Source organism: Coregonus clupeaformis, chromosome 20, assembly GCF_020615455.1.
Source record: "Coregonus clupeaformis isolate EN_2021a chromosome 20, ASM2061545v1, whole genome shotgun sequence".
In the NCBI taxonomy this organism is placed as follows: domain Eukaryota; kingdom Metazoa; phylum Chordata; class Actinopteri; order Salmoniformes; family Salmonidae; genus Coregonus; species Coregonus clupeaformis.
The window spans coordinates 7,534,901-7,559,606 of record NC_059211.1 but is presented as its reverse complement, the minus strand read 5'-3'; the positions used below and the strand labels follow the sequence as shown (position 1 = coordinate 7,559,606).

Here is a 24,706-nt window from a genome sequence, read left to right as displayed (position 1 = left end):
AGACCCCTTGACATTTTCCACATTTTGTTACGTAACAGACTTATTCTAAAATGGATTAAGTTGTTTTACCCCATAGCAAAGTGTCTGAATACTTAGGTAAATAAGGTATTTCTGTTTCTTTGTATTTAATACATTTGCTAAAATTTCTAAAAACATGTTTTCGCTTTGTCACTATGGGTTATTGTGTGTAGATTGATAAGGGAAAGGGGTCTGAATACTTTCCAAAGGCACTATATGTACAGTACTACATATGCATTGTTGACTAGTTAAGTGCAAGTAATGTCATAGTGAATTACAGTAAAGATATTCTAGAAATATCCGTTTTTATCCCAGTTAAACTGAAAAAACTAAAACGCTGCAAAAGGAAAATCCTTTTCAATCGAGTCGGGTTGACACCTCACTGGCTCATCAAAATTCACCTCAGTGATTGACAGGTTTTAGCTTTGAGCTGTTTTGAGTGCTCGTATGGAAATGGCAGAGCGTAGGGGAATTCTCAACCTTGAGCCTCAAGTCCAACATGAATATGAATATATATATATATAAATTCTACACACCCCTTGCGCAGTCTTCACATTTTGCTGCCTTAAAATTATGGTTTAAAGAATCCTACTGACGTACACAACCTACTCCACATGTGAAAGAAAAATTGTAGAAAGTTTTCCAAATGAATAAAAAAAACTAAACAAAGATGTTTTGATTGCGCATGTCTTCACACCCCAGAGTTAATACTTGGTGGAAGCACCTTTGGCAGCCATTACATCTGTGAAACATTTTGAATATGATTCTACCAACTTTGCACAACTCTTAGGGCAGCATATAATATCCATAGTTTTTGTCAAAATCTCTCAAGCTCAGTAAATTTGGTTGGGAGTCAATGATGGACAGTAATATTCAAACCGTGTCTCTGATTTTCAAGCAGGTTTAAGTCAGGACTGAGACTGGACCTTTCAGGAACACTCAACACATCTTGGAAAGCCATTCTGGTGTGTTTTCTACATAGAAATGTGTGTAATTGTCCTGCTGAAAAATAAAACTATCCCAGGGTTAGGTATTCAGAAGGCTGAGGCAGGGTTTCCTCTTACTTTTTATCTGGGCTTTGCTCCTTTCATATTTATTTAGATCCTGACAAACTCCCCAGTCTCTGCCCGTGACGAGCATACTCATAACTTTATGCTGCCACCACAATACTTGACAAGACAGAGGATCAACAACATTGCATTCACTCCACATTATTGGCCTCTATGACAGTTTAAAAAATGAAACCTGTGTTAAATCCACTCCAAATCATCTCCACCTTTGAAAATGTGGAGTAGCTTGTGTAGATCGGTAGGAAAACAATAATATGTATTCCCTTTTGAGATTACATTTTAAGGCAGCAAAATGTGAAGACTATGCAAGGGGTGTGTAGACCTTCACTACATTTTTTACATTTTAGTAATTTAGCAGACACTCTTATCCAGAGCAACTTACAGGAGCAATTAGGGTTAAGTGCCTTGCTTTAGGGCACATCAACAGATTTCACCTAGTCAGCTAGGGGATTTGAACTAGCAACCTTTCGGTTACTGGCCCAATCTCTTAACCGCTTGGCTACCACCCAGCCCACACTAGTCACTAGTGACTGTATACAGTGCCTTCAAAAAGTATTCATACTAATTTACATTTACATTTTAGTCATTTAGCAGACGCTCTTATCCAGAGCGACTTACAGTTAGCACATACATTATTTTATCGAACCCACAATATACTCCTTGACTTTGTTGTTGTTAGAGCCTGAATTCAAAATTTATTTAATATTTGTTTTCTTTCTCCCCTATCTACCCCATAATGACAAAGTGAAAACATGTTTTTTGAAGATTTTGCTAATGTATTGAAAATGAAATACAGTATCTCATTTACATAAGTATTCACACCCCTGAGTCAATACTTTGTAGAAGCACCTTTGCAGGAATTACAGCTGTGAGTCTTTCTGGGTAAGTCTCTTAAGAGCTTTCCACACCTGGATTGTGACATTTTTACCCATTATTATTTTCAAAATGCTTTAAGCTCTATCAATTTGGTTGTTGATCATTGCTAAACAACCATTTTCAGGTCTTGCCATAGATTTTCAAGTAGATTTAAGTCAAAACTGTATCTTGGCCACTCCGGAAAATTCACTGTCTTCTTGGTGGTAAGCAACTCCAGTGTAAATTTGGCCTTGTGTTTTAAGTTATTGTCCTGCTGAAAGGTGAATTCATCCCCCCAATGTCTAGTGGAAAGCAGACTGGACCAGGTTTGATAAACTCCCCAGTCCTTAACGATTACTGGCAGCCACCACTATACTTGAAAATATGGAAAATGTGTAGTATTTGCCTTGTGCAAACAAGATGCATGTTTTGGAATATTTGTATTCTGTACAGGCTTCCTTCTTTTCCCTCTGTCAATTAGGTTAGTATTGTGGAGTAACATCAATGTTGTTATGTGACTTGTTAAGCACATTTGTACTCCTGAACTTATTTAGGCTTGCCATAACAGGGGTTGAATACTTATTGACTCAAGACGTTCCACTTTGACATTGTGGGGTATTGTGTGTCATCGGCCAGTGACCAAAAACTCTCTTTAATACATTTTAAATTCAGGCTGTATCACAACAATGTGGAAAAGGTCGAGGGGTATGAATACTTTCTGAAGGCACTGCATGTACGGCACAATCTAACATACCTAACCAGTGCCAGCAATAAACATTTTTAAACATTCCCCACCCTTCTCACCCTCCTTTCACACTACCGTATTTCTTAATTATTATTATTATTTTATTTTTTAACATTTGCATTTTTCCCTAGTTCATTTATGTATTCATTCAAATACAATATAATTTGACATTTTAGTAATTTAGCAAACTCTCTTATCCAGAGCGACTTGCAGTTAGTGCATTAATTTCAATTTGGCTAGGTGAGACAACTACATTTCAATCATATTAAGTACATTTTTCATTAATAAAGTAGTTGCGAGTGTTGGTGTTTTTTTGTTTATTTTATTCAAATAAAATACAATTTAATTAACCAATTATTTATTTAACATCCAATTCCCGTGTGGTCCCCAGGGCTGTGACTCTGAGATTTCGTCCATGGTGACCGAGGCCCACAGGAAGAGTGGTCAGTGTCTGGACACGGCACTGCTGGTCATCAGCCACCTGGCTGCGCTTACCGCCACCCAGCTCCACGTGACCGAGCTGGGCTCTGAGGCCACAGGCAAGGTAAATGTTACCACACCTGTCTGTCTGTTTCTCACTCACTCACTCAAACTCTCACCATGTACTGCCTTTCATATTGATTGAGAATGGATAAGATACTGGGCATGGTGGATAACGAAGCCATGATGCATCCTGCCTGGATGCTTCATCTCCACCCCCCCCACCCCCACCCACCAAGAAAGCGGTCTCTCAAAAGTTGTGGTTGTCGTCTCTCTTTCCCCAGCGGTCTGTGGCCCTGTCTCTGTTGGAGGGGACCTGTAAAGGGGTGCACTCTCTCCTGGAAGAGGGTCTGACTATCTCCAACGAGATGCTGAGAGATGCGCAGCTGGCCAATCCCAGGACTCCGGTACATAGCCACCATTTAGTCTTCCTCTGTATTCACGGTCTGTGACTTCTCTATATGAATTGTTTTGATATACCTTGAGAGGGATCCTTGAGGTTCTGTCATCAGAGAAATGTTATATTAAAAAGTAAGGTAAAAAATAACAACATTTAAAGCCATGAATGGCATCGATGATTTGCATAGGATTAACAATATTGCAATGATATTCTGGATTGTTTCTTTAGAATGCCTCTATTTTGTCTCTTATCAAGCATTAGTCTCCAAACAAGATACCATATGGTCTATGTTTCTGGCAGGTTTTGCAGAGCCTCAAGTCGAAGATGCTGGACCTGTCCTGTGCTCTCCAGAGCTACATCCACTGCCACATGACGGTGAGCACTGAGCGAACCATAACAAACCCAAACAGCCCATCTATCTTTCTTGACACAGGGTTAAACTCTCCAGATTAATAGCCCCTCCCACAGCCAGCCTGTTAAAAGGTGCGAATCAGCTTTTATGGCTCTTGTAAAGACCTTGCCACCCCTGTTGGCCTTATCGCCACAGTCTCATGTTGGGACCATCGTTCAGGTAATGGATGTGTTGAATGAAGTGCCATTAGTCACGTTAACGCGCTTGTTTGCCATTATCTGCCGCGCACAAACAAGCACCTTTGTTAGCGTCAATCATCGGCTGCGCTAGGCGATTGGGACAAAGGAGGGGACATCTTTCCCCCGGACCTCCACCCCCATTGTCGTCAAACAAAAGGGGTTGGACGGACAACCAGACACATGTTGAATCTCTGTGGGCCTCTGGGAGAGCCATGGTTTAATTTGTTGCTACTGTATTTTCATGACTGTGAAATGCAGATAGTCAGGTCCATAATTATTGGCACCCTTGATACACATTTATTTATACAAATACTGTGTATGCTCCAAAAAAATGATTTTATACTAATACAATTGTGCAAAGAAAGAGATTTTGTTTAACAACTAATAAAACAATCTAAAAAAGATAAGGGTCAAAATGATTGGCACCCGTTTTCAATACTCTAGCACCTTCCCCTTGCGAGGATAACGACACTGAGACGTTTTCTTAAATGTTTTATGAGATTGGAGAACACGTTGGGAGGGATCTTAGACCAGTCCTCCATACATAATCTTTCCAGATCCTTGATATCCTTTGCCTGCTTTTATGGACTTCCTTCTTAAATTCAAACTGCAGGTTTTCAATGGAGTTTAAGTCCGGAGACTGAACATTTTAGATTTTTGTGGTCAATTAACAATTTCTGTGGATTTTGATTAGTGCTTAGGGTTATTGTCTTGCTGGAAGATCATCTTGCGGCCAAGTTTCAGCCCCCTGGCAGAGGCAACCTTGTCTGGCTGACACCAGCTCTCAAAGTCTCCAGCCTTGAGAGTAGGGGTGTGAACGTTTAAACGTTAGAACATTAAGAAAAAATCCCTAACTGAAAAACTTTTTTTTAAACAACTACCTAACACAACAATGCTGTAACGTTAGTAGGAGGAGCTACTTTATTAGCAGAGCAGCAGCTCAAATGTGAGTGACGATGGGAGCGGGGATGGCAACTAAATCGACTCGCGCTGGTAGACAAATTTATTGCTAGTTATTTATCATCTCATCTGACTACATAGTACCTGACTTGACTGCATCAAACCGAGAGAAGCTAGTTAAGATGGCCAGCTAGCTAACGTTAGCTAGGCTAATTTAGACTACATAACTTCAACTGTACACTTTCTCCCCTTCTGAATCCTACAGTAACAACAACTCCATTCATATTATTAAGTAGCAGCCTACCTGGTGTTGTAGCCTGTCCTTCTCATTTAACTTTTAGTTCTGTCATTTTATTTTCCATCTCCCATTGATTAGCATACAGTGCCTCAGAAAGTATTCACACCCCTTGACCTTTTTCCACATTTTGTTGTGTTACAACCTGAATTTAAAATTGATTAAATGTAGATTTTTTTTGTCACTGGCCTAATGTCAAAGTGGAATTGTTATTTGAAATGTTTACTCATTTAATTAAAAATGCAAAGCTGAAATGTCTTGAGTCAATAAGTATTCAACCGCTTTGTTATGGCAAGCCTAAATAATTTCAGGAGTAAGTAAAAAATGTGCTTAACAAGTCACATACTAAGTTGCATGGACTCACTCTGTGTGCAATAATAGTGTTTAACATTATTTTTTAATGACTACCTCATCTCTGTACGCCACACATACAATTATCTGTAAGGTCTCTCAGTCAAGAAGTGAATTTCAAACACAGATTCAATGACAAAGACCAGGGAGGTTTTCCAATGCCTTGCAAAGAAGGGCACCTATTGGTAGATGGGTAAAAAAAAAGCAGACATTGAATATCGCTTTGAGCATGGTGAAGTTATTAATTACACTTTGGATGGTGTATCAATACACCCAGTCACTACAAATATACAGGCATCCTTCCTAACAGATGCCGGAGAGGAAGGAAACCGCTCAAGGACTTCACCATGAGGCCAATGGTGACTTTAAAACAGTTAGAGTTTAATGGCTGTGATAGGAGAAAACTGAGGTTGGATCAACAACATTGTAGTTACTCCACAATGCTAACCTAATTGACAGAGTGAAAAGGAAGCCTGTACAGAATATAATATTCCAAGACTTGCAACAAGGAACTAAAGTAACACTGCAAAAAATGTGGCAACGCAATTCACTTTTAGTCCTGAATACAAAGTGTTATGTTTGGGGCAAATCCAATAAAACACATTACTGAGTACCACTCCATATTTTTAAGGGATGGATGTTATGGATATGCTTGTAATCGTTATGGGCTGGGGGAGTTTTTCAGGATAAAAAATAAACGGAATGGAGCTAAGCACAGGCAAAAACCCTTCAGCAGGACATTAATTGAAAATACAAGGTCAAATCTACACTGGAGTTGCTTACTCAGAAGACAGTGAGTGTTACTGAGTGGCCGAGTTACATTTTTGACTTAAATCTACTTGAAAATGTATGGCAAGACCTGAAAATGGTTGTCTAGCAATGATCAACAACCAATTTGACAGAGCTTGAAGCGTTTTGAAAAGAGTAATGGGCAAATATTGCACAATCCAGGTGTGGAAAGCTCTTAGAGACTTACCCAGAAAGACTCACAGCTATAATCACTGCCAAAGGTGCTTCTATAAGGTATTGACTCAGGGGTTGATATATGACTTATTTTTTATTCTTTACAAATGTAAGAATTTTTCTTCCAATTTCAGATTATTTTGTGTAGTTTATTGACAAAAAATGACAATTAAATCCATTTTAATACCACTTTGTAACACAATAAATGTGGAAAAAGTCAAGGGGTGTGAATAATTTCTGAAGGCACTGTAGATATTGCCTAATAACTCTAGCTCTATCACAGTTTGATGACTTGTGATTGGAGGACAACAACAAAAGGGGAGGGGGAAATTTACAGGCTATGCTGGGGGTCATGAGTCCTGTGCTGAAGGGCAAGTGGGCAGGCATCGCCACAGACACCTACATGGGCATCTTTTGTTAAGTTAAACCACTTCTGCCAGTACATCTTGCAGTACTTGAGGAACACCTTGTTTCCATAAGCCATTCCATAGACATTCCCTTCCTAAACTAGACTATATAGTCTTCAGTCTCTCTATCTGTGCTGAGCGATTAACTGAAATGTTGGTTATTTTCCGTTTTCTTAACAACTAATTGACAGACATCTTGAAATCCATTTCATTCAGTTTTTTTCTGTGAACTCAATGCGCACATTGTGCTGCAGTTTCTCTAGAGATAAATCGGATCATGCCTGAACTGTGCGATGTAGTAGGGAGTTATAGTTTCCAACATGTTCTACATAGTTTAGCGCAGAAAACGTGATAATTGACTACAATGACCATAATCCATTGTGCGGCTACATGTCCTGCTACGAAAGAGGCAGAAGAATGCGCGATCAAGAGGGGATACATAGAGAGCAGTTTCTTCGAGGTGTGTCTACATGTTCTAAGTGATTGATAGTTGGTATTCAGGTGTCATAAAAAAAAGTATGCTTTTATTTACTTTGAACTACTAAAAGAGTGATTTTGTCAGACAGCATAGGCAGCAGCTCTGTAGAGAGGATGACTTTGAATGAAATAGTCATAAAATAAAACAAATGTAATATTCACAACAACTGAAATATTTAATTAAAGTAATGTGAATAACTGATGGTTAATAAGTGATAAGCAGTCATGGGCAGTCACTACCATCATGGGACTTTTATTGTTTTATTCTGTGTTACAGCATTCAACCCGCATAGTGCATTATTTTTATTTTATTTTTTTATTTTTTCAATCGGAAATTGTGATTATTTTTTTATATATTAGAACCGAAACTATGTCAAAAAGCACTAGTGTGTCTGTGTGCATGTCTGTGTGTGTCACTAGGTCATGCTGGCACTAGGATGACATTCTTTACCAACAGTATCATTTGTTGGCATTGGGAAATGACACAAAATGAACACCTCATTAAAATACCTTTTTCTGTTTTACGTTGTTTCACTTTGAAGACACTTTCTATGAGTGGTGATGGCCCCTAGTATAGTAGCTAGACAGTCAGCATGGGCTATAATCTATAGTGTAAATGATGCCTTCTCAACATGGCTCCTCATGTTTAACACACTCTGTCACTTAAATAATGTTGCCTTATACCACTTTTTAACATGTGCTCATATATAGTAATCTCGCCTTCTTTCACCAAAGAACGCAGTTCTCTAAGCTTGCTGAAACTCTCCCAAAATGCAGGTTTTAATTTTGAGCCCTACTATGCTAGTAGGTCTTGCATAAGCAAATGTTATGTGTGGGGTTCCCATAGTTTAATCCAGTTTAAGTACTTTCTAGAATGGCCTTACTGAAGAGCTCAGTGACTTTCAACGTGGCACCGTCATAGGATGCCACCTTTGCAACAAGTCAGTTCGACAAATTTCTGCCCCGCTAGAGCTGCCCCGTTCAATAGTAAGTGCTGTTATTGTGAAGTGGAAACGTCTAAGCGCAACAACGGCTCAGCCGCGAAGTGGTTGGCCACACAAGCTCACAGAACGGGACAGACGAGTGCTGAAGCGCGTAGCGCGTACAAATCGTCTGTCCTCGGTTGCAACACTCACTACCGAGTTCCAAACTGCCTCTGGAAGCATTGTCCGCACAAGAACTGTTCGTCGGCAGCTTCACGCAATGGGTTTCCATGGCCGAGCAGCCGCACACAAGCCTAAGATCCCCATGCGCAATGCCAAGCGTCGGCTGGAGTGCTGTAAAGCTTGCCGCCATTGGACTGTGTAGCAGTGGAAACACGTTCTCTGGAGTGATGAATCAAGCTTCACCATCTGGCAGGCCGATGGACGACTCTGGGTTTGGCGGACGCCAGGAGAACGCTACCTGCCCCAATGCATAGTGCCAACTGTAAAGGTTGGTGGAGGAGGAATAGTGGTATGGGCTGTTTTTCATGCTTCGGGCTAGGCCCCAGAGTTCCAGTGAAGGGAAATCTTAACGCTACAGCATACAATGACATTCTAGATGATTCGGTCCTTCCAACTTCGTGGTAACAGTTTGGGAAAGGCCCTTTCCTGTTTCAGCATGACAATGCCCCCTTGCACAAAGCGAGGTCCATACAGAAATGGTTTGTCGAGATTGGTGTGGAAGAACTTGACTGGCCTGCATAGAACCCTGACCTTAACCCCATCCAACACCTTTGGGATGAATTGGAACGCTGTTCACCCGACCTCACTAATGCTCTTGTGGCTGAATAGAAGCAAGTCCATGCAGCAATGTTCCAACATCTAGTGGAAAGCCTTCCCAGAAGAGTGGAGGCTGTTATAGCAGTAAAGGGGGGACCAACTCGATATTAATGCCCATGATTGAGATGTTCGACGAGCAGGTGTCCACATACTTTTGGCAATGTAGTTGTTAAAAAAGTGTTAAACAAATCAAAATATATTTTATATTTGAGATTCTTCTAATAGGCACCCTTTGCCTTGATGACAGGTTTTCACACTCTTGGCATTCTCTCAATCAGCTTCATGAGGTAGTCACCTGGAATGCATTTCAATTAACAGGTGTGCCTTATTAAAACTTGTGGAATTTCTTTCCTTAATGCGTTTGAGCCAATCAGTTGTGTTACAGTGGCTTGTGAAAGTATTCACCCCCTTGGCATTTTTCCTTTTTTGTTGCCTTACAACCTGGAATTAAAATTGATTTTTTGGGAGGTTTGTGTCATTTGATTTACACAACATGCCTACCACTTTTAAGGTGCAAAATATGTTTTATTGTGAAACAAACAAGAAATAAGACAAAAACGCCAGACATAGCATTTTCCTTGATGGCCAAAAAGCTCAATTTTAGTCTCATCTGACCAGAGTACATTCTTCCATATGTTTGGGGAGTCTCCCACATGCCTTTTGGCGAACACCAATTGTGTTTGCTTATTTTTTTCTTTAAGCAATGGCTTTTTTCTGGCCACTCTTCCGTAAAGCCCAGCTCTGTGGAGTGTACGGCTTAAAGTGGTCCTATGGACAGATACTCCAATCTCCGCTGTGGAGCTTTGCAGCTCCTTCAGGGTTATCTTTGGTCTCTTTGTTGCCTCTCTGATGAATGCCCTCCTTGCCCGGTCCATGAGTTTTGGTGGGCGGCCCTCTCTTGGCAGGTTTGTTGTGATGCCATATTCTTTCAATTTTTTAAAATAATGGATTTAATGGTGCTCCGTGGGATGTTCAATGTTTCAGATATCTTTTTATAACCCAACCCTGATCTGTACTTCCCCAAAACTTTGTCCCTGACATGTTTGGAGAGCTCCTTGGTCTTCATGGTGCCGCTTGCTTGGTTGTGCCCCTTGCTTACTGGTGTTGCAGACTCTGGGGCCTTTCAGAACAGGTGTATATATACTGAGATTGTGTGACAGATCATGTGACACTTAGATTGCACACGTGGACTTTATTTAACTAATTATGTGACTTCTGAAGGTAATTAGTTGCACCAAATCTTATTTAGGAGCTTCATAGCAAAGGGGGTGAATACATATGCACGCACCACTTTTCCGTTATTTTTTTTAATGTATTTTTTTGGACCAATTTTGACTATTTTGTGTATGTCCGTTATATGAAATCCAAATAAAAATCAATTTAAATTATAGGTTTTAATGCAACAATATAGGAAAAACAAAGCTCTGTACAACATGGTAGGGGGGTATACAGACCATAGCCCTATTTGGTAAAAGACGAAGTCTATATTATGGCAAGAACAGCTCAAATAAGCAAAGAGAAACGACAGTCCATCATTACGTTAAGACATGAAGGACAGGCAATACGGAAATTTCAAGTGCAGTCGCAAAAACCATCAGGCGCTATGATGAAACTGGCTCTCATGAGGACCGCCACAGGAATAGAAGACCCTGAGTTACCTCTGCTGCAGAGGATAAGTTCATTAGAGTTACCAGCCTCAGAAATTGCAGCCCAAATAAATCCTTCACAGAGTTCAAGTCACAGACACATTTCAACATCAACTGTTCAGAGGGGACCGTGTGAATCAGGCCTTCATGGTCGAATTGCTGCAAAGAAACCACTACTAAAGGACACCAATAAGAAGAAGAGACCTGCTTGGGCCAAGAAACACGAGCAATGGACGTTAGACCGGTGGAAATGTGTCCTTTGGTCTGGAGTTCAAATTTGAGATTTTTGGTTCCAACCCCAGTGTCTTTGTGAGACGTGGTGTGGGTGAACGGATGATCTCCGCATGTGTAGTGCCCACCGTATAGCATGGAGGAGGAGGTGGTATGGTTTGGGGGTGCTTTGCTGGTGACACTGTCTGTGATTTATTTAGAATTCATGGCACACTTAACCAGCATGGCTACAACTGCATTCTGCAGCGATACGCCATCCCAACTGCTTTGGGCTTATTGGGACTATCGTTTGTTTTTCAACAGGACAATGACCCAACACACCTCCAGGCTGTGTAAGGACTATTTTACCAAGAAGGGTAGTGATGGATTGCTGCATCAGATGACCTGGCCTCCACAATTCGTCAACCTCAACCCAATTGAGATGGTTTGGGATGAGTCGGACCGCAGAGTGAAGGAAAAGCAGCCAACAAGTGTTCTGCATACGTGGGAACTCCTTCAAGTCTGTTGAAAAGGCATTCCAGGTGAAGCTGGTTGAGAGAATGCCAATAGTGTGCAAAGCTGTCATCAAGGCAAAGGGTGGCTATTTGAAGAATCTCAAATATAAAATACATTTTGATTTGTTTAACACTTTTTTGGTTACTACATGATTCTGTATGTGTTTCATAGTTGTGATGTCTTCTATTATTCTACAAATGTAGAAGATAGTAAAAATAAAGAAAAACCCTTGAGTAAGTGTGTCCAAACTTTTGACTGGAACTGTATATATGTATGTATGTATGCATGTATGTATGTACAGTTGAAGTCGGAAGATTACATACACCTTAGCCAAATACATTTAAACTCAGTTTTCACAATTCCTGACATTTAATCCTAGTAAAAATTCCCTGTCTTAGGTCAGTTAGGATCACCACTTTATTTTAAGAATGTGGCATGTCAGAATAATAGTAGAGAGAATTATTTATTTCAGCTTTTATTTCTTTCATCACATTCCCAGTGGGTCAGAAGTTTACATACACTCAATTAGTATTTGGTAGCATTGCCTTTAAATTGTTTAACTTGGGTCAAACGTTTCAGGTAGCCTTCCACAAGCTTCCCACAATAAGTTGGGTGAATTTTGGCCCATTCCTCCTGACAGAGCTGGTGTAACTGAGTCAGGTTTGTAGGCCTCCTTGCTCGCACATGCTTTTTCAATTCTGCCCACACATTTTCTATAGGATTGAGGTCAGGGCTTTGTGATGGCCACTAAAAATCCTTGACTTTGTTGTCCTTAAGCCATTTTGCCACAACTTTGGAAGTATGCTTGGGGTCATTGTCCATTTGGAAGACTCATTTGCGACCAAGCTTTAACTTCCTGACTGATGTCTTGAGATGTTGCTTCAATATATCCACATACATTTCCTTCCTCATGATGTCATCTATTTTGTGAAGTGCACCAGTCCCTCCTGCAGCAAAGCACCCCCACAGCATGATGCTGCCACCCCCGTGCTTCACGGTTGGGATGGTGTTCTTCGGCTTGCAAGCCTTCCCCTTTTTCCTCCAAACATAACGATGGTCATTATGGCCAAACAGTTCTATTTTTGTTTCATCAGACCAGAGGACATTTCTCCAAAAAGTACGATCTTTGTCCCCATGTGCAGTTGCAAACCGTAGTCTGGCTTTTTAATGGCGGTTTTGGAGCAGTGGCTTCATCCTTGCCGAGTGGCCTTTCAGGTTATGTCAATATAGGACTCGTTTCACTGTGGATATACACTGCTCAAAAAAATAAAGGGAACACTTAAACAACACAATGTAACTCCTAGTCAATCACACTTCTGTGAAATCAAACTGTCCACTTAGGAAGCAACACTGATTGACAATACATTTCACATGCTGTTGTGCAAATGGAATAGACAACAGGTGCAAATTATAGGCAATTAGCAAGACACCCCCAATAAAGAAGTGGTTCTGCAGGTGGTGACCACAGACCACTTCTCAGTTCCTATGCTTCCTGGCTGATGTTTTGGTCACTTTTGAATGCTGGCAGTGCTTTCACTCTAGTGGTAGCATGAGACGGAGTCTACAACCCACACAAGTGGCTCAGGTAGTGCAGCTCATCCAGGTTGGCACATCAATGCGAGCTGTGGCAAGAAGGTTTGCTGTGTCTGTCAGCGTAGTGTCCAGAGCATGGAGGCGCTACCAGGAGACGTGGAGGAGGCCGTAGGAGTGCAACAACCCAGCAGCAGGACTGCTACCTCCGCCTTTGTGCAAGGAGGAGATGGAGGAGCACTGCTAGAGCCCTGCAAAATGACCTCCAGCAGGCCACAAATGTGCATTTGTCTGCTCAAACGGTCAGAAACAGACTCCATGAGGGTGGTATGAGGGCCCGACTTCCACAGGTGGGGGTTGTGCTTACAGCCCAACGCCGTGCAGGACGTTTGGCATTTGCCAGATAACACCAAGATTGGCAAATTGCCACTGGCGCCCTGTGCTCTTCACAGATGAAAGCAGGTTCATACTGAGCACATGTGACAGACGTGACAGAGTCTGGAGACGCCGTGGAGAACGTTCTGCTGCCTGCAACATCCTCCAGCATGACCGGTTTGGCGGTGGGTCAGTCATGGTGTGGGGTGGCATTTATTTGGGGGGCCGCACAGCTCTCCATGTGCTCGCCAGAGGTAGCCTGACTGCCATTAGGTACCGAGATGAGATCCTCAGACCCCTTTTGAGACCATATGCTGGTGCGGTTGGCCCTGGGTTCCTCCTAATGCAAGACAATGCTAGACCTCATGTGGCTGGAGTGTGTCAGCAGTTCCTGCAAGAGGAAGGCATTGATGCAATGGACTGGCCCGCCCGTTCCCCAGACCTGAATCCAATTGAGCACATCTGGGACATCATGTCTTGCTCCATCCACCAACGCCACGTTGCACCACAGACTGTCCAGGAGTTGGCGGATGCTTTAGTCCAGGTCTGGGAGGAGATCCCTCAGGAGACCATCCGCCACCTCATCAGGAGCATGCCCAGGCGTTGTAGGGAGGTCATACAGGCACGTGGAGGCCACACACACTACTGAGCCTCATTTTGACTTGTTTTAAGGACATTACATCAAAGTTGGATCAGCCTGTAGTGTGGTTTTCCACTTTAATTTTGAGGGTGACTCCAAATCCAGACCTCCATGGGTTGATAAATTTGATTTCCATTGATAATTTTTGTGTGATTTTGTTGTCAGCACATTCAACTATGTAAAGAAAAAAGTATTTAATAAGATTATTTCATTCATTCAGATCTAGGATGTGTTATTTTAGTGTTCCCTTTATTTTTTTGAGCAGTGTAGATACTTTTGTACCTGTTCTCTCCATCTTCACAAGGTCCTTTGCTGTTGTTCTGGGATTGATTTGCACTTTTCGCACCAAAGTACGTTCATCACTAGGAGACAGAACGCTTCTCCTTCCTGAGCGGCATGATGGCTGCGTGGTCGCGTGGTTTTTATACTTGCATACTATTGTTTGTACAGATGAACGTGGTACCTTCAGGTGTTTAGAAATTGCTCCCAAGGATGAACCAGACTTGTGGAGGTCTTTTTTTCTGTGGTCTTGGCTGATTTCTTTTGATTTTCCCATGATGTCAAGCAAAGAGGTACTAAGTTTGAAGGTAGGCCTTGAAATACATCCACAGGTACACCTCCAATTAACTCATATGATGTATATTAGCCTATAAGAAGCTTCTAAAGCCATGACATAATTTTCTGGAATTTTACAAGCTGTTTAAAGGCACAGTCAAATTAGTGTATGTAAACTTCTGACCCACTGGAATTGTGATACAGTGAATTATAAGTGAAATAATCTGTCTGTAAACAATTGTTGGAAAAATGACTTGTGTCATGCACAATGTACATGTCCTAACCGACTTGTGAAAACTATAGTTTGTTAACAAGACATTTGTGGAGTGGTTGAAAAAATGAGTTTTATTGACTCCAACCTATGTGTGTAAACTTCTGACTTCAACTGTATGTATGTATGCATGCATGCATGTACAGTTGATGTCGGTAGTTTACATACACTTAGGTTGGAGTCATTAAAACTTGTTTATCAACCACTCCACAAATTTCTTGTTAACAAACTATAGTTTTGGCAAGTCGGTTAGGACATCTACTTTGTGCATGACACAAGTAATTTTTAAAACAATTGTTTGCAGACAGATTATTTCACTTATAATTCACTGTATCACAATTCCAGTGGGTCAGAAGTTTACATACACTAATTTGACTGTGTCTTTTAAACAGCTTGTAAAATTCCAGAAAATTATGTCATGGCTTTAGAAGCTTCTTATAGGCTAATATACATCATATGAGTTAATTGGAGGTGTACCTGTGGATGTATTTCAAGGCCTACCTTCAAACTCCGTGCCTCTTTGCCTGACATCATAGGAAAATCAAAAGAAATCTGCCAAGACCTCAGAAGAAAATTTTGTTTATTTGGTTCATCCTTGGGAGCAATTTCCAAACGCCTGAAGGTACCACGTTAATCTGTACAAACAACAGTACGCAAGTGTAAACACCAAGGGACCATACAGCCGTCATACCGCTCAGGAAGGCGACGCGTTCTGTCTCCTAGAGTTGAACGTACTTTGGTGCAAAAAGTGCAAATCAATCCCAGAACAACAGCAAAGGTCGTTGTGAAGATGCTGGAGGAAGCAGGTACAAAAGTATCTATATCCACAGTAAAACGAGTCTTATACAGTGAGGGAAAAAAGTATTTGATCCCCTGCTGATTTTGTACGTTTGCCCACTGACAAAGAAATGATCAGTCTATAATTGTAATGGTAGGTTTATTTGAACAGTGAGAGACAGAATAACAACAAAAAAATCCAGAAACACGCATGTCAAAAATGTTATAAATTGATTTGCATTTTAATGAGGGAAATAAGTATTTGACCCCCTCTCAATCAGAAAGATTTCTGGCTCCCAGGTGTCTTTTATACAGGTAACGAGCTGAGATTAGGAGTACACTCTTAAAGGGAGTGCTCCTAATCTCAGCTTGTTACCTGTATAAAAGACACCTGTCCACAGAAGCAATCAATCAATCAGATTCCAAACTCTCCACCATGGCCAAGACCAAAGAGCTCTCCAAGGATGTCAGGGACAAGATTGTAGACCTACACAAGGCTGGAATGGGCTACAAGACCATCGCCAAGCAGCTTGGTGAGAAGGTGACAACAGTTGGTGTAATTATTCGCAAATGGAAGAAACACAAAATAACTGTCAATATCCCTCGGCCTGGGGCTCCATGCAAGATCTCACCTCGTGGAGTTGCAATGATCATGAGAACGGTGAGGAATCAGCCCAGAACTACACGGGAGGATCTTGTCAATGATGTCAAGGCAGCTGGGACCATAGTCACCAAGAAAACATTTGGTAACACACTACGCCGTGAAGGACTGAAATCCTGCAGCGCCCGCAAGGTCCCCCTGCTCAAGAAAGCACATATACAGGGCCGTCTGAAGTTGGCCAATGAACATCTGAATGATTCAGAGGAGAACTGGGTGAAAGTGTTGTGGTCAGATGAGACCAAAATGGAGCTCTTTACATAATCTCAACTCGCCGTGTTTGGAGGAGGAGGAATGCTGCCTATGACCCCAAGAACACCATCCCCACCATCAAACATGGAGGTGGAAACATTATGCTTTGGGGGTGTTTTTCTGCTAAGGGGACAGGACAACTTCACCGCATCAAAGGGACGATGGACGGGGCCATGTACCGTCAAATCTTGGGTGAGAACCTCCTTCCCTCAGCCAGGGCATTGAAAATGGGTTGTGGATGGGTATTCTATCATGACAATGACCCAAAACACACGGCCAAGGCAACAAAGGAGTTGCTCAAGAAGGAGCACATTAAGGTCCTGGAGTGGCCTAGCCAGTCTCCAGACCTTAATCCCATAGAAAATCTGTGGAGGGAGCTGAAGGTTCGAGTTGCCAAACGTCAGCCTCGAAACCTTAATGACTTGGAGAAGATCTGCAAAGAGGAGTGGAACAAAGTCCCTCCTGAGATGTGTGCAAACCTGATGGCCAACTACAAGAAACGTTTGACCTCTGTAACAAGGATTTTGCCACCAAGTACTAAGTCATGTTTTGCAGAGGGGTCAAATACTTATTTCCCTCATTAAAATGCAAATAAATTCATAACATTTTTGACATGCGTTTTTCTGGATTTTTTTGTTGTTCTTCTGTCTCTCAATGTTCAAATAAACCTACCATTAAATTAATTATAGACTGATCATGTCTTTGTCAGTGAGCAAACGTACAAAATCAGCAGGGGATCAAATACTTTTTTCCCTCACTGTGTCGACATAACCTGAAAAGCCCGTCCAGCAAGGAAGAAGCCACTGCTCCATAACCAACATAAAAAAGCCAGACTACGGTTTGCAACTGCACATGGGAACAAAGATTGTACTTTTTGGAGAAATGTACTCTGGTCTGATGAAACAAAAATAGAACTGTTTGGCCATAATGACCATCGTTATGTTTGGAGGAAGAAGGGGGTGCTTGCAAGCCCAAGAACACCATCCTAACCGTGACGCACGTGGGTGGCAGCATCATGCTGTGGGGGTGCTTTGCTGCAGGAGGGACTGGTGCACTTCACAAAATAGATGGCATCATGAGGAAGGAAAATTATGTGAAGCAACGTCTCAAGACATCAGTCAGGAAGATAAAGCTTGGTCGCAAATGGGTCTTCCAATTGGACAATGACCCCATGCATACTTCCGAAGTTGTGGCAAAATAGCTTAAGGACAACAAAGTCAAGGTATTGGAGTGGCCATCACAATGCCCTGACCTCAATCCTATAGAACATTTGTGGGCAGAACTGAAAATGTGTGTGTGAGCAAGGAGGCTTACAAACCGGACTCAGTTACATCAGCTCTGTCAGGAGGAATGGGCCAAAATTCACCCAACTTATTGTGGGAAGCTTGTGGAAGGCTACCTGAAACGTTTGACCCAAGTTAAACAATTTAAAGGTAATGCTGCCAAATACTAATTGAGTGTATGTAAACTTCTGAACCACTGGGAATGTTATGAAAGAAATTAAAAGCTGAAAAAAATCATTCTCTCTACTATTATTCTGACATTTAACATTCTTAAAATAAAGTGGTGATCCTAACTGACCTGAGACAGGGAATTTTTTTTAGGATTAAATATCAGGAATTGTGAAAAACTGAGTTTAAATGTATTTGACTAAGGTGTATGTAAACTTCCGACTTCAACTGTACATACATACACACACACACACAGTGCATTCGTCATGTATTCAGACCCTTTGACTTTTTCCACATTTTGTCGTTACCTTATTCTAAAATTGATTAAATAGTTTTTTTCCCTCATCAATCTACACACAATACCCCATAATGACAAAGCAAAAACAGATTAATTTTTTTGTGTACATTTATTATAAATAAATAAAAAACACATTTACATAAATATTCAGACCCTTTCCTCAGTATTTTGTTGAAGCACCTTTGGCAGCGAGTACAGCCTCGTGTCTTCTTGGGTATGACACTACAAGCTTGGCAGACCTGTATTTGGTGAGTTTCTCCCATTCTTCTCTGGAGATCCTCTCAAGCTCTGTCAGGTTGGATGGGGAGCGTCGCTGCACAGCTATTTTCAGGTCTCTCCAGAGATGTTAAATCGGGTTCAAGTCCGGGCTCTGGCTGGGCCACTCAACGACATTCAGAGACTTATTCCGAAGCCACTCCTGCGTCGTCTTGGCTGTGTGCTTAGGGTCATTGTCCTGTTGGAAGGTAAACCTTCACCTCAGTCTGAGGCCCTGAGCGCACTGAAGCAGGTTTTCATGAAGGACCTCTCTGTTCTTTGCTTTGTTCATCTTTCCCTCGTTCCGGACTAGTCTCCTAGTCCCTGCCGCTGAAAAACATCCCGACAGCAAGATGCTGCCACCACCATGCTTCACCGTAGGGATGGTGCCAGGTTGGCCAAACAGTTCAATCTTGGTTTTATCAGACCAGAGAATCTTGTTTCTCATGGTCTGAGAATTCTTTAGGTGCCTTTTGGCAAACTCCAAGCGGGCTGTCATGTGATTTTTACTGCGGAGTGGCTTCCGTCTGGCCACTCTACCATAAAGGCCTGATTGGTGGAGTGCTGCAGAGATGATTGTCCTTCTGGATGTTTTCTCCCATCTCCACAGAGGATCTCTAGAGCTCTGTCCATCGAGTTCTTGGTCACCTCCCTGACCAAGGCCCTTCTCCCCTGATTGCTCAGTTTTTCCAGGCGGCCAGCTCTAGGAAGAGTCTTGGTGGTTCCAAACTTCTTCCATTTAAGAATGACGGAGGCCACTGTGTTCTTGGTGACCTTCAATGCTGCAGACATTTTTTGGTACCCTTCCTCAGATCTTTGCCTCAACACAATCCTGTCTCGGAAGTCTACGGACAATTCCTTCGACCTTATGGCTTGGTTTTTGGCTTGGTTTTTTGACTGTTTGAGGTTGTGGACAGGTGACTTTTATACTGATAACAAGTTCAAACAGGTGCCATTAATACAGGTAACGAGTGGAGGACAGAGGAGCCTCTTAAAGAAGAAGTTACAGGTCTGTGAGAGCCAGAACATTTTTTTTCTCAATTTGTCTCATAGTTGACGTGTACCTATGATGAAAATTACAGGCCTTTCTCATCTTTTTAAGTGGGAGAACTTGCACAATTGGTGGCTGACTAAATACTTTTTTTCCCCCACTGTATATATATATATTTTTTAAATATGTGCAAAAAAATCTAAATCTGTTTTTGCTTCGTAATTATGGGGTATTGTGTGTAGATTGAGGAAAATTAATTGAATATATTTTAGAATAAGGCTGTAACGTAACAAAATGTGGAAAAAGTCAAGGTCTGAATACTTTCCGAATGCACTCTGTATGTATATATGTATATATAAAAAATCTAGCACTGAAACAAAACGTAGGCTGAAAAGATGTCATAGGAAAAGACACCGTATTCACACTGATTTGTCACTTCAAGCCCAAATATATCATACTTTGACTAAAACAATGTCTTATTGACTTAAATCGTTGTGCAACATCATGGGTAAGCTTTGGCCCATCGTCTTTCAGCTCGAAAAAGTGGATTTCACAAGGGCCCCAGGACCAGTGAATGCAAAATAACCCCATAACATCAAAGATCCACCACCATATTTTACCGTAGGCATGAGGTACTCTAATGCATATGCTTTATTTTTCAACTCCAAACCCACCTATGGTATGCGTGGCCAAAGACCTCTATTTTCATGTAATCTAACCATAGTACCGGTTCCAATCCAAGTGCCAATGCCGTTTATCAAACTCCACGGTGCTATGGTCAGATGACATGAAAATGTAGCTCTTTGGCCTCGCACGCCAGTGGTGGGTTTGGTTTAGAAAAACAGAAGCATATGCAGAAAAGTACCTCATGCCTATGGTAAAATATGTTGGTGGATCTTTGATGTTAGGGGTTATTTTGCTTCCGCTGGTCTTGTGGCCTTTGTTTAGGTAAACTTCATCATGAACTTTACCAGGATATTTTAGCCAAAAACCTGGTTGCCTTTGCCAGGAGGCTGACACTTGGCCGCAAGTGGGTCTTCCAGCAAGACGTTAACCCCAAGCACACATCCGGACTTGAACCCCATTGAAACCTGTGGTTTGAACTGAAGAGAGCATTTGTTACGTGAATTATTTAACAAACTATTTCAGTGTCTCTGTGCGTCTCCCAAAAGGTTGTAAGTCTTTTGGGATTTAAGTAACGGACAGAGTCTCGATCTGCATAGTCAGAGATTTATTCATTGAGAATTCTGCCATCACAATTTCAGAGTCCATCTTTCATCCTCCCCTCTGTAGGCGGGCTGTAGTTTTCCACTCTAAAACTGCTCTACTGACCATCAGTTCACACACACACATATACACACATGCATACACACATACATACACACACACACACACACACACACATAGCCTACTCCCTGCATTACTCAGTTATTGCCGTTCTCACAATATTCTGCACCATGTTTTCATAACAGTTTCTCTACTCCCTAAATTCCTCAGTTATCAGTTGCCTTTGTTGTCTGGCCTAACTCTTACTCACATTGCTAAATAGTGGCTCAATGCCATAGCCTTTACTGGTCCTACACTCACACATTTCTAACACATTACACACTGTTTCAGGGTGTAATAATTAGTCATTAATAATTCATCTATCAGCATTCCATAAGCGCAGATGAAGGATATCAAGGATCCTCGCAAAGGTAGGGTGCTGGAGTATTGAAAACAGGGCTGCCAATAATTGAGAGATTTATTTTATTTTATTATTTGTTAAACAAAATCTCTCTGAGCAATTGTATTAGTATAAAATAATATTATTTTCAAAAATGTTGCGCCTGCAATATAGCTCAGTATTTCTTTTTATTTTAAACCGGTTTTTTGCTCATCTTTATCAAGGGTGCCAATAATTATGGACCTGACTGTTGAAATTGTCACAGGTTTTGTCGTTGCACCATTGTAGTGAGACAGTATTTGATTGGAATCAACAGTATTTCTGCATCATTAGTGTATGGAGGAAGTGCTTTAATAGGGTTAGCTACAGTATGTGAGGAAAAGGGTACATCCCCTTGGAAAGGCACCATTTTCCAATTATATCAACTGTAACGTGTGTGTGTGAGAGAATGTGTTTTCCAATGACATTAACTGTAACATCTGTGCGTGTATGTGTGTACAGGAGAGGGAAGAAGGCTCCAAGAAGGGAGCTGAGGACCCTGATCCCTCACAGCTACACAGAGTGAGGAACACCGCAGCCAAGCTGTTCCAGCTCAACCAGGCCATCAGGCAGCTTCACGCTGCTCTCTCTCTCGCCCTCCGAGGTACTGACCGTCTGGCCTATGTGAAACCTTGCTACAAAAACACAATGCCTGTGATTTAACTGACCTAAATGGCTTCCTTTTGATTTCCTCTCATTTCCTTTTTATTTTGTGACTTCAACTTTGTGCTTGATAGATTTGAGCAATATTGTGGAACTGTAAACATGTGTTTCTATTATCTACCCATCATTAGTCTAATCATCCAGGAAAGCTAGATTCTGGCCACTATAGGGACCCAAAGAAATCAAACGACAAATGAAATACATGTATTTAACTCTTTCTCAGGTAAAAGCAGTGACTCCAGCCTCAGTGCCTGCCGAGAGGCTATCTCCACCTCCTCCAAGACCATCGACAAAGTCATTAACGGCCTCCCCAGGGGCGGCACAGGGGTGGCCACCGTCTCATCTAACCTACAGCTGCCCTGCCTGCAGACAGTCATGGCAGCCCGGGACGAGCTCCACTCTGCCCTGCAGTCCCTGAGTACTGCCTTCAACCCCCAGGGCCCTGAGGAGAAGAGGGGGTCTTCTGGCTCAGAGAAGAGCACACGGGAAAGGGGTCCGGTGAAGGAGGGGCCCCTGGTAGCTTCCGACATGGGAAGGAACAGAGGAGCCCTTAAGATTGTTTCTCTCTCTTCAGAGTTGTCTTCATCTAATGACGATGCACATTGGGTTTGATGCGCAGGCGGTTGATTAGCTGATCAGGGTCTTGTTCAGTAGGCATGAAACTGCCGAAAACAGGAAATGGGAATGTTGTACAATCTGAACTTGTCCAGTAAGGAACACTTGTTTTCGGCCAAAAAAAATTTGCTACGGTGTGCTCTAATGAACATAACCCAGATGATTGATGTAAAAGGTTACAGGCTCAATGCCATTAATAGAAAGAATCAACAATGAACTTTCTGTCCAATTGCACTAAAACCCCAGATGTATACACTGAACAAAAATATACTGTAGACGCAAAATGCAAGAATTTCTAAGATTTTACTGAGTTACAGTTCATATAAGGAAATCAGTCAATTGAAATAAATTCATTAGGACCTAATCTATGGATTTCACATGACTGGGAATACAGATATGCATCTGTTGGTCACAGATACCTTAAAAAAAAAAAAGGGGTGTGGATCAGAAAACCAGTCAGTATCTGGTGTGACCACCATTTGGCTCATGTTGTTCCGCTCCTCTTCAATGGCTGTGCGACATTGCTGGAAATTGGCTGGAACTGGAACACGCTGTCGTACACGTTGATCCAGAGCATCCCAAACTTGCACAATGGGTCCCATGTCTGGTGAGTATGCAGGCCATGGAAGAACTGGGACATTTTCAGCTTCCAGGAATTGTGTATAGATCCTTGCGACATGGGGCTAAGCATTATCATGCTGAAACATGAGGTGATGGCGGCGGGTGAATGGCATGACAATGGGCCTCAGGATCTTGTCACAGTATCTCTGTGCATTCAAATTGCCATCGATAAAATGCAATTGTGTTCGTTGTCTATATATTATGCCTGCCCATACCACTCTGTTCACAACGTTGACGTCAGCAAACTGCTCGCCAACACGACGCCGTACACGCTGTCTGTCATCTACCCGGTACAGTTGAAACCGGGATTCATCCATGAAGAGCACACTTCTCTAGCATGCCAGTGACTATCGAAGGTAAGCATTTGCCCACTTTAGTCGGTTACGATGCCAAACTGCAGTCAGGTCAAGACCCTGGTGAGGACAATTTGCACAGAGATGAGCTTCCCTGAGACGGTTTCTGACAGTGCAGAAATTCTTCAGTTGTGCAAACCCACAGTTTCATCAGCTGTCCGGGTGGCTGGTCTCAGACCATCCCACAGGTGAAGAAGCCGGATGTGGAGGTCCTGGGCTGGCGTGGTTACACGTGGTCTGCGCTTGTGAGGCCGGTTGGACATACGACCAAATTCTCTAAAATGACGTTGTAGGCGGCTTATGGTAGAGAAATGAACATTCCCAGGCAACACCTCTGGTGGATATTCCTGCAGTCAGCATGCCAATTGCATGCTCCCTCAAAACTTGAGACATCTGTGGTGTTGTGTGGCAAAACTGCACATTTTAGAGTTGCCTTTTATTGTCCCCAGCACAAGTACACCTGTGTAATGATCATTCTGTTTAATCAGCTTCTTAATATGCCACACCTGTCAGGTGGATGGATTGTCTTGGCAAAGAAGACATGCTCACTAACAGGCATTTAAACACATTTGTGCACAATTTGAGATATATAATTGAATTGCACAGCAGTGGATTGTAACTATTTGGGAAAGATCTTCTCATTCTTGGTAAACTGTCTTTTTATGTAGTCTGTTCATAATCTTGCATTCATTGTAAATGTAGGTGAAGGCGCAACAACATTCTGTATTGTATGTAGCTCACTCAATGCTGTTAGAGGTGTCACATATCACAACCTATTCTAAGGAGTGGTTTCATTCATTGGGTCAACTATAATTTGCACTTAAAACCTTGCACAAAGTCCTTGTAATTTTTTGTCTTCTCTCATTATATGACACTTTTGCATCTCTTGGTAAAGATTTGATACCTCACAATCATGTCACAATTTAAAAGTGAGTATAATAAATTCATAGTTCTGGACTTGTGTTTTTGTTGTTTTGTTTGTTTTTTCGTCTGGTCTCCATACATGCAT

The 24,706-nt window shown here is 41.9% G+C and overlaps 1 protein-coding gene across 1 annotated transcript in view; it reads left to right on the top strand.

The window, feature by feature from the left end:
• Positions 1 to 23,035, top strand: part of kif14 (kinesin family member 14) — a 60,861-nt gene extending 37,826 nt beyond the window's left edge. The window contains exons 25-29 of the mRNA XM_041840016.2: positions 3,080 to 3,232; positions 3,453 to 3,575; positions 3,869 to 3,943; positions 21,908 to 22,049; positions 22,332 to 23,035. Of these exons, the coding sequence (XP_041695950.1) occupies positions 3,080 to 3,232; positions 3,453 to 3,575; positions 3,869 to 3,943; positions 21,908 to 22,049; positions 22,332 to 22,720 (882 nt within the window). The 3' untranslated portion in view covers positions 22,721 to 23,035. The remainder of the gene's footprint in view (positions 1 to 3,079; positions 3,233 to 3,452; positions 3,576 to 3,868; positions 3,944 to 21,907; positions 22,050 to 22,331) is intronic.
• The last annotated feature ends 1,671 nt before the right edge of the window (positions 23,036 to 24,706 follow it).